A 13,599-nucleotide genomic window follows, 5' to 3' on the forward strand; every position below is an offset into this window, starting at 1 on the left:
CAAAACAAAAAACCCCTCAAAGCATACAACAATCACCACCAAATTTTAATTCCTATTGCTGAGACATGCTGTGTAGAAGACTGTTCTTACCTTGCCCTGAAGACACTCAATCAAGTGACCAATGGTCATTCGGGAAGGGATGGCGTGGGGGTTGATAATGATGTCAGGTGTGATGCCTTCACACGTGAAGGGCATATCCTAGAGCAGGGAAACACACAGTCAGTTCCTTCCAGAACATCATGTTTAGGAAAAGTATGTGCCTGGATCCAAAATAAGTCTTTTAAAGAATTTAAAGGACATTGAAATATGTAAAAAGCAGCTATGTCTCCTCCTAAAAAAAATTTAGCCACATTTAAGTCAATATTGCACCTAAGTAGACAGTCCACAGGCAATTCACTTAAGACAGTTAGAATGCTAAGATCATCACAGGTAAAAGATCCAGAAGAAGAAGAAGAAGTAAATTTCTACCTCTTGCCTGTACTGGATCCCACAGGTTCCTTTCTGACCATGTCTGCTAGCGAATTTATCTCCAATTTGTGGAATTCTTACAGAACGTACCTGTAAGCCACAGGAAAAGATGTAATTGGTAACTTATATACAGACCAAAGATGATTACAGCAGAAAGCACAGATGTCAGTGCTCACCCTGATCTTGCAGAACTTGTACCCTTCCTGGTTCAGGGTCACCATGACCTGATCTACAATGCCGGTCTCGCTGGTCCGCAGGAAGGTGCTGCAGTCTCGCTTGGTGAAGCGCCTGTTGGTGCTCTCCAGCTCATCCTCGTTCTCTGGCAGTGTGACTGTTTTGCCAATGATGACATCATCCCCAGACACACGTACCCCAGGGGCTATCAAACCATCATCATCAAGTTTGTCATAGATTGCGTGTCTCATACCTTGGGGGGAAGAAGGAACCACAAAAGTAGGCTCACAGATTTTTCAACATACTGACTCTTGATGTTCTGCTGTAATTCAACAAGTCTGCTTGCAGCTTCAGACAACTGCTAAAACATCTAATGTAAATATCTCAACTGATACAGTAATTTCTGTAAAATACAGAAATGTCTGTATTAATATATCCCAAAATGAAGGCTGAATCATTTCAACACTACCTTGCCTTAATTTAAAACCACTCCTTTAGCTTACCTTGGCAAGTTTCACGTGTGGGCTTCTCAAAAACCTCCTCTTGGTCATACCCTTTCTTAGACTCCTGCTCTTTGTATGAGCGATAGAACACGGACCTGAAATGAAGTTATAGTCTTCTCCAGTGAAGCCAGCACCATTTCCCACTATATCTCATTTTCACATATTATAGCTACTATTACTAATGACAACCAAATCCAAATAATGAGCACACAACCTTTCCTCTGATTTCCCATTAATCTGACCTTCACTGAGGGCAAAACAAAAACCAACCCACCACACAGGGAAGTTTCAGAGGGGATTATGATGGTCACTCTGCAGATACTGCCAAAGTACCTAAGATAACAGGTTAATTTTTGGTGAACTGCAAAGATTTTTGTATCTGCTTGGCACCACAAAAGAGGGTATTATTCCTAATGATTATTCACATCTTCAGCATATCATTCTCATATTACTTTCCTCCTTATGCATGCAATTTTGCAAACTTTTTCAGGCTTCTACTGCTACCTTGCAGTGCTACACTCAGTACAACTGAGCTGCAGTGAAAAACTTTCAATTTAATATAAGGTTCTTTCTGGTGCTTTAAGGGTTTTTGTTTGCTGCCTCAGTTGTCAGCACACCAAAGTGCTTTCAGATACTATAATGCATGAAGTCACATCAGCCACCAGCTGTGCCAACAGCAGTTCCTTCTAAGGAGAGGAACATTCCAATCCTAACTGGTAATAAATGTCTCACTAATAAAGACAAGACAATGCTAAAATGGTGGAACATTTTTCTGGTAACTGGCAAGACTTAATATGAAAATATACCAGGGAAGAGTCCAAATGTTTTTTCATTAAACTGTGATACAAAGGACCCTAAATAGAATAAAGATCAAAATGGAAGATCAAGAAGACAAAGTGGGCAGTGAGGTTTCATGGTGTTTTGCTAAGATACACATTCATTATTTTCACTCTGTTGCTCCCTCTATCCCCATAAAAAAAAAATTAAAATGCTTCTCAAGTGGAAAGATTCAGAGAATGGCATCTTCCAGCATAAAATGAACTTTTCTTGAGCCTCTGGACAAGTCAGTATAGCTTCTTCTTTAAACTCCAAGCAGTTAAAAAATTTATAGTCTTACCTGAAAAAGCCTCTGTCAACAGCAGAACGGTTCATAATGACAGAGTCTTCCTGGTTATAGCCTGTGTATGATGCAATGGCTACAATCGAGTTGATACCTACAATATGCAGAGAAAATATTTTGAAAGAATGCACACATGCCCAGACAGACACTATTTTAACTCAAAGCAGGCTGTACTCTCTACAGTCAAGCTGTTCTGCCCTTTCTCAGATAAAATCTCTACATCCTACACACGGAAACATGCAGTATCAGCAAATTCAACTCTGGGTACAAAAGGGAGTCAAGAGTGACCCCTTGTGAAAAACCTATCAAACATCAATATAGAAAACGCATTTTTTCAGTTAGATTTTAGCGGGTTTTTTTGGGTAAAGTAGTTTCAGCTGCAACACTACCAACAAATTTTCTGCAGTCTAGTTGTCCAGCTACAAGCTAACACTTAAACTATAAATGCACGAATTTGCTAAATGTTCAGGTACTCTACACACACCACTTGTGACAGGTTTGAAACAAAGCAGAAGAGCAGTATTTCTGTCCCATGAACGTGAACTGACAACACACCTGCTGGCAGCTCTCTGAACCTCAAGTACTCCATGGAGCGTGTTGTTACCAGGGGCTTCTGGGGATAATACAGCACGTGTGCCAGCGTATCCATACGGACATGGAAGTTGGTGATGTAGACTCCCATAGCCTGCTTACCCATAGCAGACTGGTATGTGTTCCTGGGAGACTGAACAGACACAGGGAAGACCATTAATTATGGACATAAAGCTCCTTACACACACACACACCTGTGGGTTTTCTAGCAGCTTTAAAAGCAGGGTGTCAGCAGAGGAGCACTGACCTGGTTGTGATCAGGGAAAGGGATGATAGATGCACACACTCCCAGGATCATGGATGGGTGAATCTCACAGTGTGTGTATGTTGAACAATATGCCACACCTTTCTCTTGCAAGTCATCTGGAGTCATTGCCAGCATCACAGTCTCTTCTTCCAGGGTGTCAATGTACTCTACTACACCACTGGCCACGAGATCCTGCCAACTGAACAACCAATAACTCCATTAACACCTAAAATGGGTCTCTTCAGCAGTGACAGGAACAAGGACTTCTCTTATTATTACTATTAGGACTTCTCTATTATTACCTCTACCACAGTGTGATTAAAAAAACTGATTAAACTACCAGGCAGAGAAAGCATCTTTGTGCTGCACAAAGTTTTAAACATTCCTCTCTCCAACCTGAATGTGGCACCTTCCAAGATGGAAAATGACACCTTCAGTTGAATTTCAGGAATGTCCCTCACCTGTAATTGTTATACTCTCGTTCCTTCAGTTGGTCAATGTGCCTTTTCTTCAGCAGCAACTTCTGTTTCTCCACAATCAAAAGGGGCCGACAAATTCTGCCTGCATCAGTGTAGATGCGGATTTCTCGCTCACGAATATCTCTGATCATCGAGACCTGGGCAAGACAGCAGCACCCCATGAGTGCAAAGTGTCAGCTTGGAATCAGAATTACAGAACACAAAACAGGATAACCAAATTCCCTAAAGCAAAGACTTTCCAGGCACTATCAGAAGCACAGAAAAAAGAGTAACACTCCTACAAACAGGAGTGTTTCAGAAGATTATTTTCAACTGTTCTGTCTTTCAACTGGATCCTCTTTAGAAACAAACAACTCCCCCTAAAAAAAACGAACCCCACAACCAAGCAACAAACTGTACATAATCAAGGATATAATAATAATAATAAAAACATCAAATACACCAAATACAAAAACCTCCCCAAAACACCCACAAAACAAACCCAACAGGAAGTATATTCAGAAAGAGACTTGCAAATAATGCTACTTGAGACTTGCAAAGTAGTATCAAGGCATTATCCTCTCTTGCCCAAAAGGACACCCAAACTATAGATGTAAAGATTTATACCTCTGACACAATGATGTCCATCTGACGACGAAGCTTCCTTAGGGTATTCATCAGCTGCTCCGGATCTTTGTGTATTCCTACCCAGCAGCCATTAACAAATATCTTGGTAGCACTAAAAGGGGAAGCACAAATAATAATTAAAAATATTCCGACCCACCAAATAACCCTCAAACCCTTGAAGTGTTGTGCAGGATAAAGCTTAAGTCTGTTTAAAGGGTTTTACTACGTACTCAGCTATTGCTGCTGGAGATATTTCTTCTAGGTTTTCCATACTCCACTCTTCCAAGAACTCCAGAATTGGGGATGGCTGAGACCCCACAGAAATGTAAGCCATCAGGGCTAAGTTCTTCACAAGTCCTACTGCATGACCCTAGCAGAAACACAAAGTTGCATTTTCAAATCAAGAAGATTCAAGAATTTCTACTTAACTCCTCAAGGAACCAGACACAAAACATGCTTCCAACCACCGAGTTAGCAATAAAGCTAAATATTTGTGTCAGCATTATTAAAAAAAGTGCAAGGGATCATCACAAGTGCCAAGGCTACAAAATGACTGAGAGGGAGAGGCAGTTAGTACACAAACCCTGCTTTCATTACCTCAGGGGTCTCAGCAGGGCAAACCATTCCCCACAGGGTGTTGTGCAGCTGCCGGGGCTTGGCCAGTTTTCCATCTCTCCCAATTGGAGAATTCAGGCGTCTCAGGTGGGAAAGGGTGGATGCGAAAGTCAGGCGGTTCAACACCTGCACACAGGAGGGAGTTCAGTCAGTCAAAGCTGGTTGACACCCTAGCACAAAGGATCAATGCCCTCTAGAAATGATGTGCTTAAAAAGAAGTAAAACAGCTTTGATTTTTGTTAGCTACACTTTTTAGCCCACCTCCACTAACCTCATACTACCCCTAGAATGTCAAGCTCCCAACTAGTGTAGTAGTGGCAGAAGTTCCCAGAGCATGCATTAACCCCAGCAAGACCCTGGGCTAATAAAGTCGGTGCTCCTCATCATTTGCCATGGAATAGAGAACTTTTATATTATAAGGTCTCACTCAAGTTTTTTTAACTGCCTGTGAAGCACTGGAAGTAACTAAAGGAAAGAAATCAATCCTTCTGAATGATTCCCTGGGACTAAGAATTTACACAAAAGTGTATGATCAAACAAAAAAAATCTTTACAAGAGTTACACCAACTGCTTAGCAGTGAGTGCAACAGCCAAAGCAAACAAACCATGGCAAAAAAAACCCTAAACCACACACACTAATGAAGACCCAACTGTTTGGATCTTCATCTGTGTCACCTAAGGAAATTTCCTTTTAAAATATTTCTGTTTAACATACTACATGCATGGCTGCTAAGCATCGTTAAACTCTTCCATGAGAACAGTTTTACAGTAAGAACTACAAACCTGACAAAGCTCTTACTGTACCTGAGATACTCCTGCTCTGGCCTGATGAGCTTTCTTCTGGTCACCCCAGTTTCCAGTTGCCAATGAATATTTCAAACCGTCCGAAATAATTCTTGTTTTAATTGCCAACTCCAAGTTGAAATCCTTCCCTCTGTCAATGAACTTTTGTGCATATATTCTCACTTCCTTCAGCAAATTCTTGAACATTCTGTAGAAGAAAGACACCAAGAAATCTGATTAAACAGTGCATGTGCAGTTCAGCTTGCTCAGGGCTATTTGAAAAAATGTCACTGGCCTTCTGAAAAGAAGCAATTTGTAACCAGAGTGAGGGGGCAAAGGGGAATAAAGCAAATGCAACTGTTTGTAAATATGCACAAAATATGCTTCAAAACAAGTCAATGCTAGCCACCTACTGTTATAGCAAACTCAACCACTCCATGAAAAAGTCATAATTAGACAGAAGTTGTGTTGCTCAAGACTGGCTCTCTGACACAATAGAATTAGTCTGACTTAGAAGCACAGAGTTGGCAATGCCTCTACCATGAAAGGAAATGTTTTAGTTACCCTCTGAACAGGAAAGCCAAGAGTGGCCCAGCAAGATCCAGTCTTTTGTTGCCATAATGATCTCTGTCATCCAGCTCTCTTCTTCCCAGTGCTGCCAGCAACAGTCTATGAACCATGTACCTAAGCAAATCAGACAGTTGATGTTTTAAACTGACAGCAGGCACTCACAACAAAGATTACATGTTGTCATAGACAAGTCAGTGAACTCTTTCCTAAAAGCTGTCCATTCTAGATCTTTAGCATACCACTGCCCTAAAATAAACCTCTTCAGCACATCCTTAGAGGTGGATGACCCACAGAAAGTTCAGGCTAAAGACAGGGAGAAGAAAATATTTACATCATGATGGTCATGCCTCTTCTGCTAAATATCTGCCCTGAACTGTAATATGGGCTCTGTTTAAGCACATGCAATCAGGTACAAAATCACAAGTCTCCTGATGCTACAGTTCATCTGTATATCAGTAAGCAGTGATCAAGACAATGTGCTACTGGTTTTAAAGAGTGCTTTACATTACAATCACTTATCAGTACTTATCTAAATCTTACTTATCCATGTTATCCATGCAACTGGATATCAAAAAGTCATTTAGCACTATCATCATATTTAACTTAAGATCCAAAATGTGTTTGAGGCTCATTTTTTTCCTAGTTTATCAAAATTTGCATTTTCTCAGCCTGAAAAATATACCAGTGCCCCAAGGTTTATCACAGAGTACCCAGAAGACTCAGGTTAAAACAAACTTCCATTCAAGGCACTCTTCTAATCATACATGAGTAAAAAGTATCCATTTGCAGCTGTGAGACAGAGTTCTGACATACCCTAGAAAATAGGCCTTTTTGGTTTCACAGAAGTCACTGACACCAACATGTGGGAGCATTTCTTTCTGCAAGACTTCTTTGGCATACTTGATTCTCTTTTCTTTGGTGACACCTGGCTTGGCACCTCTTGAGCCAATGAAGTTTAGGGCAACATTTTGCTCCTGAATGACAAATGCTTCATCTAGAGATGGTTTGACCTAAGGCAGAAAAATACAGCAAAATCCTGTAGCAACCAGTGCCTGTTGGGGCTGAAGAAAACTACACAGTATTTTGTGAATGATTCTTTTCAGGATCTGCTAATTATTGATCCAGGTCTTTCTGGCACTAGAAAACAGCAATGAAGGATGCAGGAAAAACGCAAAAAATAGTTTAAACTTCAGAAAATAGTTCTCATTTGAGTTCATTCTAGGTGTGATACTGTTTCAGTCATAATCAAGATTTTACAGTTAAAGTCAACAACAGCAAAAGACCTTAATTCTCCAAATACATATTAACTTAAAAATTTCCACTGTTCTCTGTTCCCTTAATGTACTCATTACAATAGATTCAGGCAGAGAACTTTCAACATTTCTAATAGAGAAGCCACAAAAATAATAAATAAATTACAACAGGAAAATGAACAACGCTTCACCCGATGACTGCCTGCACTGACACACCACCAAACATGAGAACAGGAAATAATTTCATATATATTACCATTTCCATCATTTCTGGGTCTTCAAAATCATAGATGATGTGCTCCAGAATGTCCCTGTCGGACACAAAGCCGAGTGCACGAAAGACAATGATGATGGGCACCTCTTGTTTGATGTATGGCAGAGTTGCTACAATGCGCTGACCGATGGCACTCTTCTTTGCACCCTGCAAAGATGGGGAGAGCAGGGCTGAGCCTTAAATCATCCTGCCTTTCAGTGAAAGTCTCTAAAATCATCCTGTCTTTCAGTGAAAGTCTCTAAAATCATCCTGCCTTTCAATGAAAGTCTCTAAAATCATCCAGCCTTTCAATGCAAGTCTCTAAAATCATCCTGCCTTTCAGTGAAAATCTCTCTCTGGATGTGGATGATACAACACAAGCATATTTATTCAAGCACCACAGGAAAACACAGCTTTTCAGCAGGCCAACTAAGGAGCTACTCTGCAGCCTTACTCCAGCAATGAGTTTTATTTTAAAAACATTTCAAGCTTTAAAGCTTGTGAAAACTTGTAAGGTTTTTGCTGATACAAAGGAATATAAATACTACTCATTCACCCATATGCATAATTTCTCTCCCTCAGTGCCAAGAGCAATCCTATCTACCTTCAGTGTTCCTTCTGTCAGGCTTAAACTCAGCTTTTCTAAGCCACTGTGCAAGTGATTATTCAAGTAGCTGCTCCCCTTCTCCAGAAGGAAATGCTGTGGGATGCATAGGAAATTAGGAGTGCCCCAGACATCAGGAGTGAGAATACTGTAAAGATTCTATTTAAGTTGCTCTTGGAAAACTTCAAAACATCAAGGCAATACTAAATGAGTACTGTCACCTTTTGAAGTTACAAGCAGCACTTATTTCCCTGCACAGATAGCCCAATAAAATGTTAAATATGAATTAATATAAGGTCTGCAAAATACATCTCAACACTAGCTTGGCCATCATCAAAAAGAAGGTCCCTGCTCTTCTACTTATTCTTCATGAAAAAACAGGACACAGCTTGTCTGAATTTTCTAAAAACTCATGTCTAGTAATTTAAAAATATTTTTTAGCCTTGTCCTAAAACCTGCCACAAATTGAGTCTTCATTTCAATCCTCAAATTATTTATCATATAGACAAGCATAACCTATGACAAACAAATTTTCATTTGCTTTTATCTTATTTACAACTCTGTCAATTTCAGAAGAAATTTCTTCTCAAAATCCCAAAAGCAAATGACACAAAGAGACAGGACAGTAACAAAGCTCCTAAATCAGTCTCTGGGGTTGTTACTGCCTAGTCATACCTGTCCACCTCTGGCCAGCATGCTGACCCATATGGTACTTGTTGGTCGGGAGGAATTTTCCAGACAAGACCTACACTCTCCTGTGTAGGCATATTTTGAATCTTTCTTTGCAAACACATACACTGTGTTTGTAGCCATTTTCTCCTGAGCAATCAGAACCTGTGGGAGAAACAAGAGCACCAGTAAATAACTGACAAAAGAGAATACTGAAAGCAATATACAGGAACACTCACTGTTTCTACTATTCCTTCAGGTGCCTCAACTTTAACAGCACTACACAGCATGAAGTCAATTGTATTTTAAAAATACAGATTTTTATAAGCTAGTTAAGAAGAAATAGTCCAAACAAGAGACTCAGGGAACTCTTTTGTTACTTGCCACACATGCTGGCTGTGCTGTGCTTTCTTTATCATTGTGCATTTTGCACAATGATAAAGAAAGCAATTCACTATCTGGTTTTCCAAGGCCAATGCACTACACAGGCAAATTCAAATGCTACCTCAACAACAAAGCCAGAATTCTTTTCCCCCAAAAAGAAATACAAAATTCTAGTTACTTTGCTGTGTTTACCCAGATTATCAGTTAGAAAATACTGTCAGTTTCACAGGTGAGGAACTAACAGGGTGTGGATATGATTTTCTGAAGCTGCTTCCACAGTATTGGAGGAAAGAACTTCTTCTTAAAACAAAATGCATCAAAAATACAGCAAAATCATCAGCAAAAGTACAGCTATGAACAAGCTGGAGGACACACTGAGTGAGGAATTGCCTCATTTCAGAATGCATGCTGCTCTGCAATACTGGAAAAGGAAATAAAAATATCTAGAGCACTTAGTAGCAAAGAGTTCACAAAAGGCAAAGCAGTTCACAAAACTGAAGAAGGAAGAACTGAAGATGGGAAATGTGCCTCAAAGAAGAAAAGGTGGCTTGAGAAAGCCCTAACAGATGACTAAAAGCCCATCTTTCTGCAAAATCAGGAGCTCCCACAGTATCTCTGGTACACTGGAATAAGAGTGTTTATGCTCCTGGCAAAACACATGGGAACAAGTGGCAGAACTTCCAGTGTCTGTACAGAGGGCTGTGCAAGGTGCATCCCTTACCTTTTCTGAGCCATTGATGATGAAGTAGCCCCCAGGATCCAGTGGGCACTCGTTCAGCTCACAGAGATCACGGTCAGTTAAGCCATTAAGCAAGCAGTACGTGGAGCGCAGCATGATAGGAATCTTTCCTATGAAGGTTTTCTGATGCTGGGTCTGCAACTGGTCCTCCCCTTCTTTAATAACTGTTTTAGTTATATCCACATACAAGGGGGCAGAATACCTGCAGAATAAAAACAGCACCGTGTCACCTGTCAGTTACTACCTTTCTGCACAACCCTGAGTAATGCACTCACTGGTGTATTAAGCATTATTACCAAATCACTATCTGCATTTAACAACTAGACATGGAAGTTTAAACAAAGCAGCAATTATTACATTTTCAAGGCACTACTATATTGCAAAAGGCTATGAAACAATAAGGCAGAGGCAGTTCTTCCTTGTGTTTATCCACCACAGAGTTGGCTCTTACGTGAGGTTTCTCAGCCTGGCTTCATTTGGCATCATAGGTGAGGGTGCTCCATCTCTTTCCCAATGGGTGGGCTTGGAGAGATAGATTTGTTCAAACTTCAACAGATACCGGGGCTGGAAAACAAAAATACGTTTACTTGTACTGGAAGAAACATCTCTCCTATTACCAACCAGAACTGTTACTGCAGAAGAACAGCCACTACCAATAAATGAAAACACAGCAAGTTGGGCAACACCATTCCTAGGAAGATTCCATAGGACAAGTAAACAAAGTAAGACTTGAGTCTTTGGAAAATGATCTGATTTCTAAAATGCTCAAAAGCTTCCTACAACAGGAGGTGGCAGACCCTTGTTGACAAATGTTTTTTAAGTCAAAAAAAATCTCAGTCCTTATGTGAAGAAACACCTTTTCCTGGCTTTGCAGCAACAGCAACATGCAGTACCATTTCCCAAGCTCTCATGAAAGCTATCTTAAGAATATATTTATCATCATTCTTATCTCTGAGCATGGTTGCTAAACCCTCTCATGTGCTCTAAACTGCCTTCAAAATTTGAGACTGAGAAGCAGAGGGAGACAGAAACAAACAAACAAACAAAAAAAATCAAGATTTTCCCAATACACACATTTTCCTTAAATTAGTCCAGCATCCTCAAATGTGGTGAGAGATTGCCTGGCAAGTGACTCTGAAGGAAAAAGCAAGTTTTCTTTTTCTCATCTCTATACTTATTCCTAAAAACCTGCATTTAATAAATGAGAATAAGACACTAACCTCTGTGATTTGAGAAAGTAAAACAGTAGCTTTTGGGCAAAAAGAAGCCCAGCACAAACCATGCTTGTGATGTGAACAGTGACCAGGCACAGCACAAACATCAGCTGCAGAACTGCACAAGTAGAGAATTCTGCCATAATATACACAGAATAACAGAGGAAATATTAAGAATTAGTGGGCTAAATGTTTATGAACTGTTTGCCTATCAAAGAAACCAAAAGACATCTCAGTTATCCTCTACAGGATAGTTTTTTGCCTGCAAAAAATGCAAAGGAACAGGAAAAGAGTGTAACAAATTCAATGCTGTGGTGTCCTAAAGTTCCTTTAAATCCCTAGAGGGAAACAGGAAGGTAGTGACTGACAGCAAGGCAATGGCTCATCACCATTTGCACTTATGGAACAGGGATCAGACTACACAAGGGACACAGGTGAAAGCACCAGAGCCACTGCAGAAGGTGCACACTCATTGCAGAGGAGCCACCCTGGGGTGCAGAATTGAGACAATCCGTGCTCTTTGGAACGTGGTGCCAAGGGAAGAACATGAACTGCAGCCTTTGAAAACCTGGACCTAACTCGAGCCTAACTTGAGTCAAAGCTAAGAGAGAAGTTTTCAGCCATAAGCCTTGCCATGGTAAAGCTGCTGAAAAACCAAAATCTCACCAAAACACAGCTTGCTCTTGGCTGCTCGGCCTGCTCTACTGAATCTCTGTCCATGCAGTTTTGCAGAGGAACTGACAAGATGAACTGCAGCAGCCACTTGCTCTTGGTCACTTCTCAACTCAAACAGGACAGGGGTTGAATAAAACAAATGAAAAATTACTTAGAATTGTAAAAACACATAATCTCTGCCAAGGTTCTCCACTTACTGGCTCTTCCACTTCTCCTGAGGCATGCTGGGCTTCAGCTTGCAAATCAATTGGTGGAGCATCTTCAACAATTCTCTGCACAGACATCTGAATAAACTCATCAAAGGAATCCAACTGCTGCCTGACTAAACCCTTTTCATCAAAATAGGAGCTAAAAAAAAAAAAAGAGCAGGTTAACAAGAAATCTTAATTAATGTACTAATCTTAACTTAATTAATGTACTTCACGCATCAACAAACTTAAGATATATTATTACCAAAATTACAAAAGCCATGAAATATAGTGCAGAATCAAACACATTCACTTAACCCAAGGCATGGGTTTCAAACACAGATGCTCCTCACAAATGTTTAACAATTCCCTCCCTGCCTGAAGGCACAGACACTTGGGAGTGACAGACTTGCTGCCACCTCTTGGCTGAGCCACAACTGCACGCACAGCGAGTGCCTCAAATTACCCTTAAATTTGAAGAGAAACGTGATGACAAACCTCACTGAAAGTGGCTCCAGCTCGAGTTTCCAACAACACCTGCAAATTACTTTGCCTTAACTAATTTTCCAAGCTGCAGTAAACTAGGAGCATGCCCCCAAGTCCAAGCAATAGTACTGAGAACTTTTAGCTTGGATCCCCCCTGTGCCAGCCACACAGGTCCTGGACGCTCAGGAGAAAACACCAGCACCCAATACTGATTTCCTAACGCCAGCAGCATCAGCAGTGAGATTAGTGGGCAAAACCAAATGCTTGATATGGAACCAAAACCACCCCTTTCTTCACTGAAAAAAGTGTGTGCTGGGGGTCAGCAGAGCTTCTTAATCCGTGCCCATAACCCTTTGTTTCTCCTAAAAGCCCTGAGCGTGCCGCAGCACAGGGTTTAGGGTGGCCAAGCCTGCAGCTCCCAGCACAAGCTGGGTGTCACCTGCCAGGCGAGAGCACCCGCGTTGAAGGGACAAGGCCAGCCAGCCCAGCAGCTCACCTGATAACAATCCAGCAGGCCTCCTGCCACAGGTCGGGCGTGATTTCATCGTCGTCTTCATCATATTGCATATCTGTGGGGAAGCACAATATGAGTTAGGCTGGGATCACCGCCGTGGTGGGACCGGCTCAGGGTCCCTCCGGTACATCGGGAGAGGCCGCCGCATCCCTCCCGGCTCCCGCGGGCCACGGCGCGCACAGCGCCATCCTTGATCGGGACGGGCGGCAGGAAAAGGTGAGGAGAAAGAAAAGGAAAACCCCTCACCTTCGTCCGCGTCGTACATGGTGGCGGCTGGCGGGGCCGCGGCGGCGGCGGCCGAGCGAGGAGCGAGCGGGGCGAGACGGAGCGCGGGGCAGCGGCGGCGATGGCGGCGGCACGGCGGCTGCGCGGCCCTTACGTCACGCCCGCGTCTCCCGCCCGGAACCCGCGCGCTTCCGTGACGTCAGGCGCGCGCCCGGCGGTGCGGTGTCTGTGTGTCCGGC

At 41.9% G+C, this 13,599-nt stretch overlaps 1 protein-coding gene across 1 annotated transcript in view; it reads right to left on the reverse strand.

Moving 5' to 3' along the window:
- POLR2B (RNA polymerase II subunit B) overlaps positions 1-13,474 on the reverse strand; it is a 16,750-nt gene extending 3,276 nt beyond the window's left edge. The window contains exons 1-21 of the mRNA XM_054293228.1: positions 13,382-13,474; positions 13,118-13,190; positions 12,145-12,295; positions 10,510-10,622; positions 10,041-10,260; positions 8,942-9,100; positions 7,666-7,830; positions 6,970-7,166; positions 6,151-6,270; positions 5,608-5,794; positions 4,786-4,929; positions 4,419-4,558; positions 4,189-4,300; positions 3,565-3,719; positions 3,104-3,302; positions 2,821-2,989; positions 2,263-2,359; positions 1,146-1,240; positions 645-895; positions 469-558; positions 91-198 (exon numbers count right to left, since the gene is read on the reverse strand). Coding sequence (XP_054149203.1) covers positions 91-198; positions 469-558; positions 645-895; positions 1,146-1,240; positions 2,263-2,359; positions 2,821-2,989; positions 3,104-3,302; positions 3,565-3,719; positions 4,189-4,300; positions 4,419-4,558; positions 4,786-4,929; positions 5,608-5,794; positions 6,151-6,270; positions 6,970-7,166; positions 7,666-7,830; positions 8,942-9,100; positions 10,041-10,260; positions 10,510-10,622; positions 12,145-12,295; positions 13,118-13,190; positions 13,382-13,400 — 2,964 coding nt within the window. The 5' untranslated portion in view covers positions 13,401-13,474. The remainder of the gene's footprint in view (positions 1-90; positions 199-468; positions 559-644; positions 896-1,145; positions 1,241-2,262; positions 2,360-2,820; positions 2,990-3,103; positions 3,303-3,564; positions 3,720-4,188; positions 4,301-4,418; positions 4,559-4,785; positions 4,930-5,607; positions 5,795-6,150; positions 6,271-6,969; positions 7,167-7,665; positions 7,831-8,941; positions 9,101-10,040; positions 10,261-10,509; positions 10,623-12,144; positions 12,296-13,117; positions 13,191-13,381) is intronic.
- Positions 13,475-13,599: the final 125 nt, after the last annotated feature.

The sequence above is a fragment of the Melozone crissalis genome, unplaced genomic scaffold, assembly GCF_028551555.1.
Source record: "Melozone crissalis strain CALT ecotype California unplaced genomic scaffold, PUWL_Pcris_2 ptg000006l_1, whole genome shotgun sequence".
NCBI classification, from domain to species: Eukaryota; Metazoa; Chordata; class Aves; order Passeriformes; family Passerellidae; genus Melozone; species Melozone crissalis.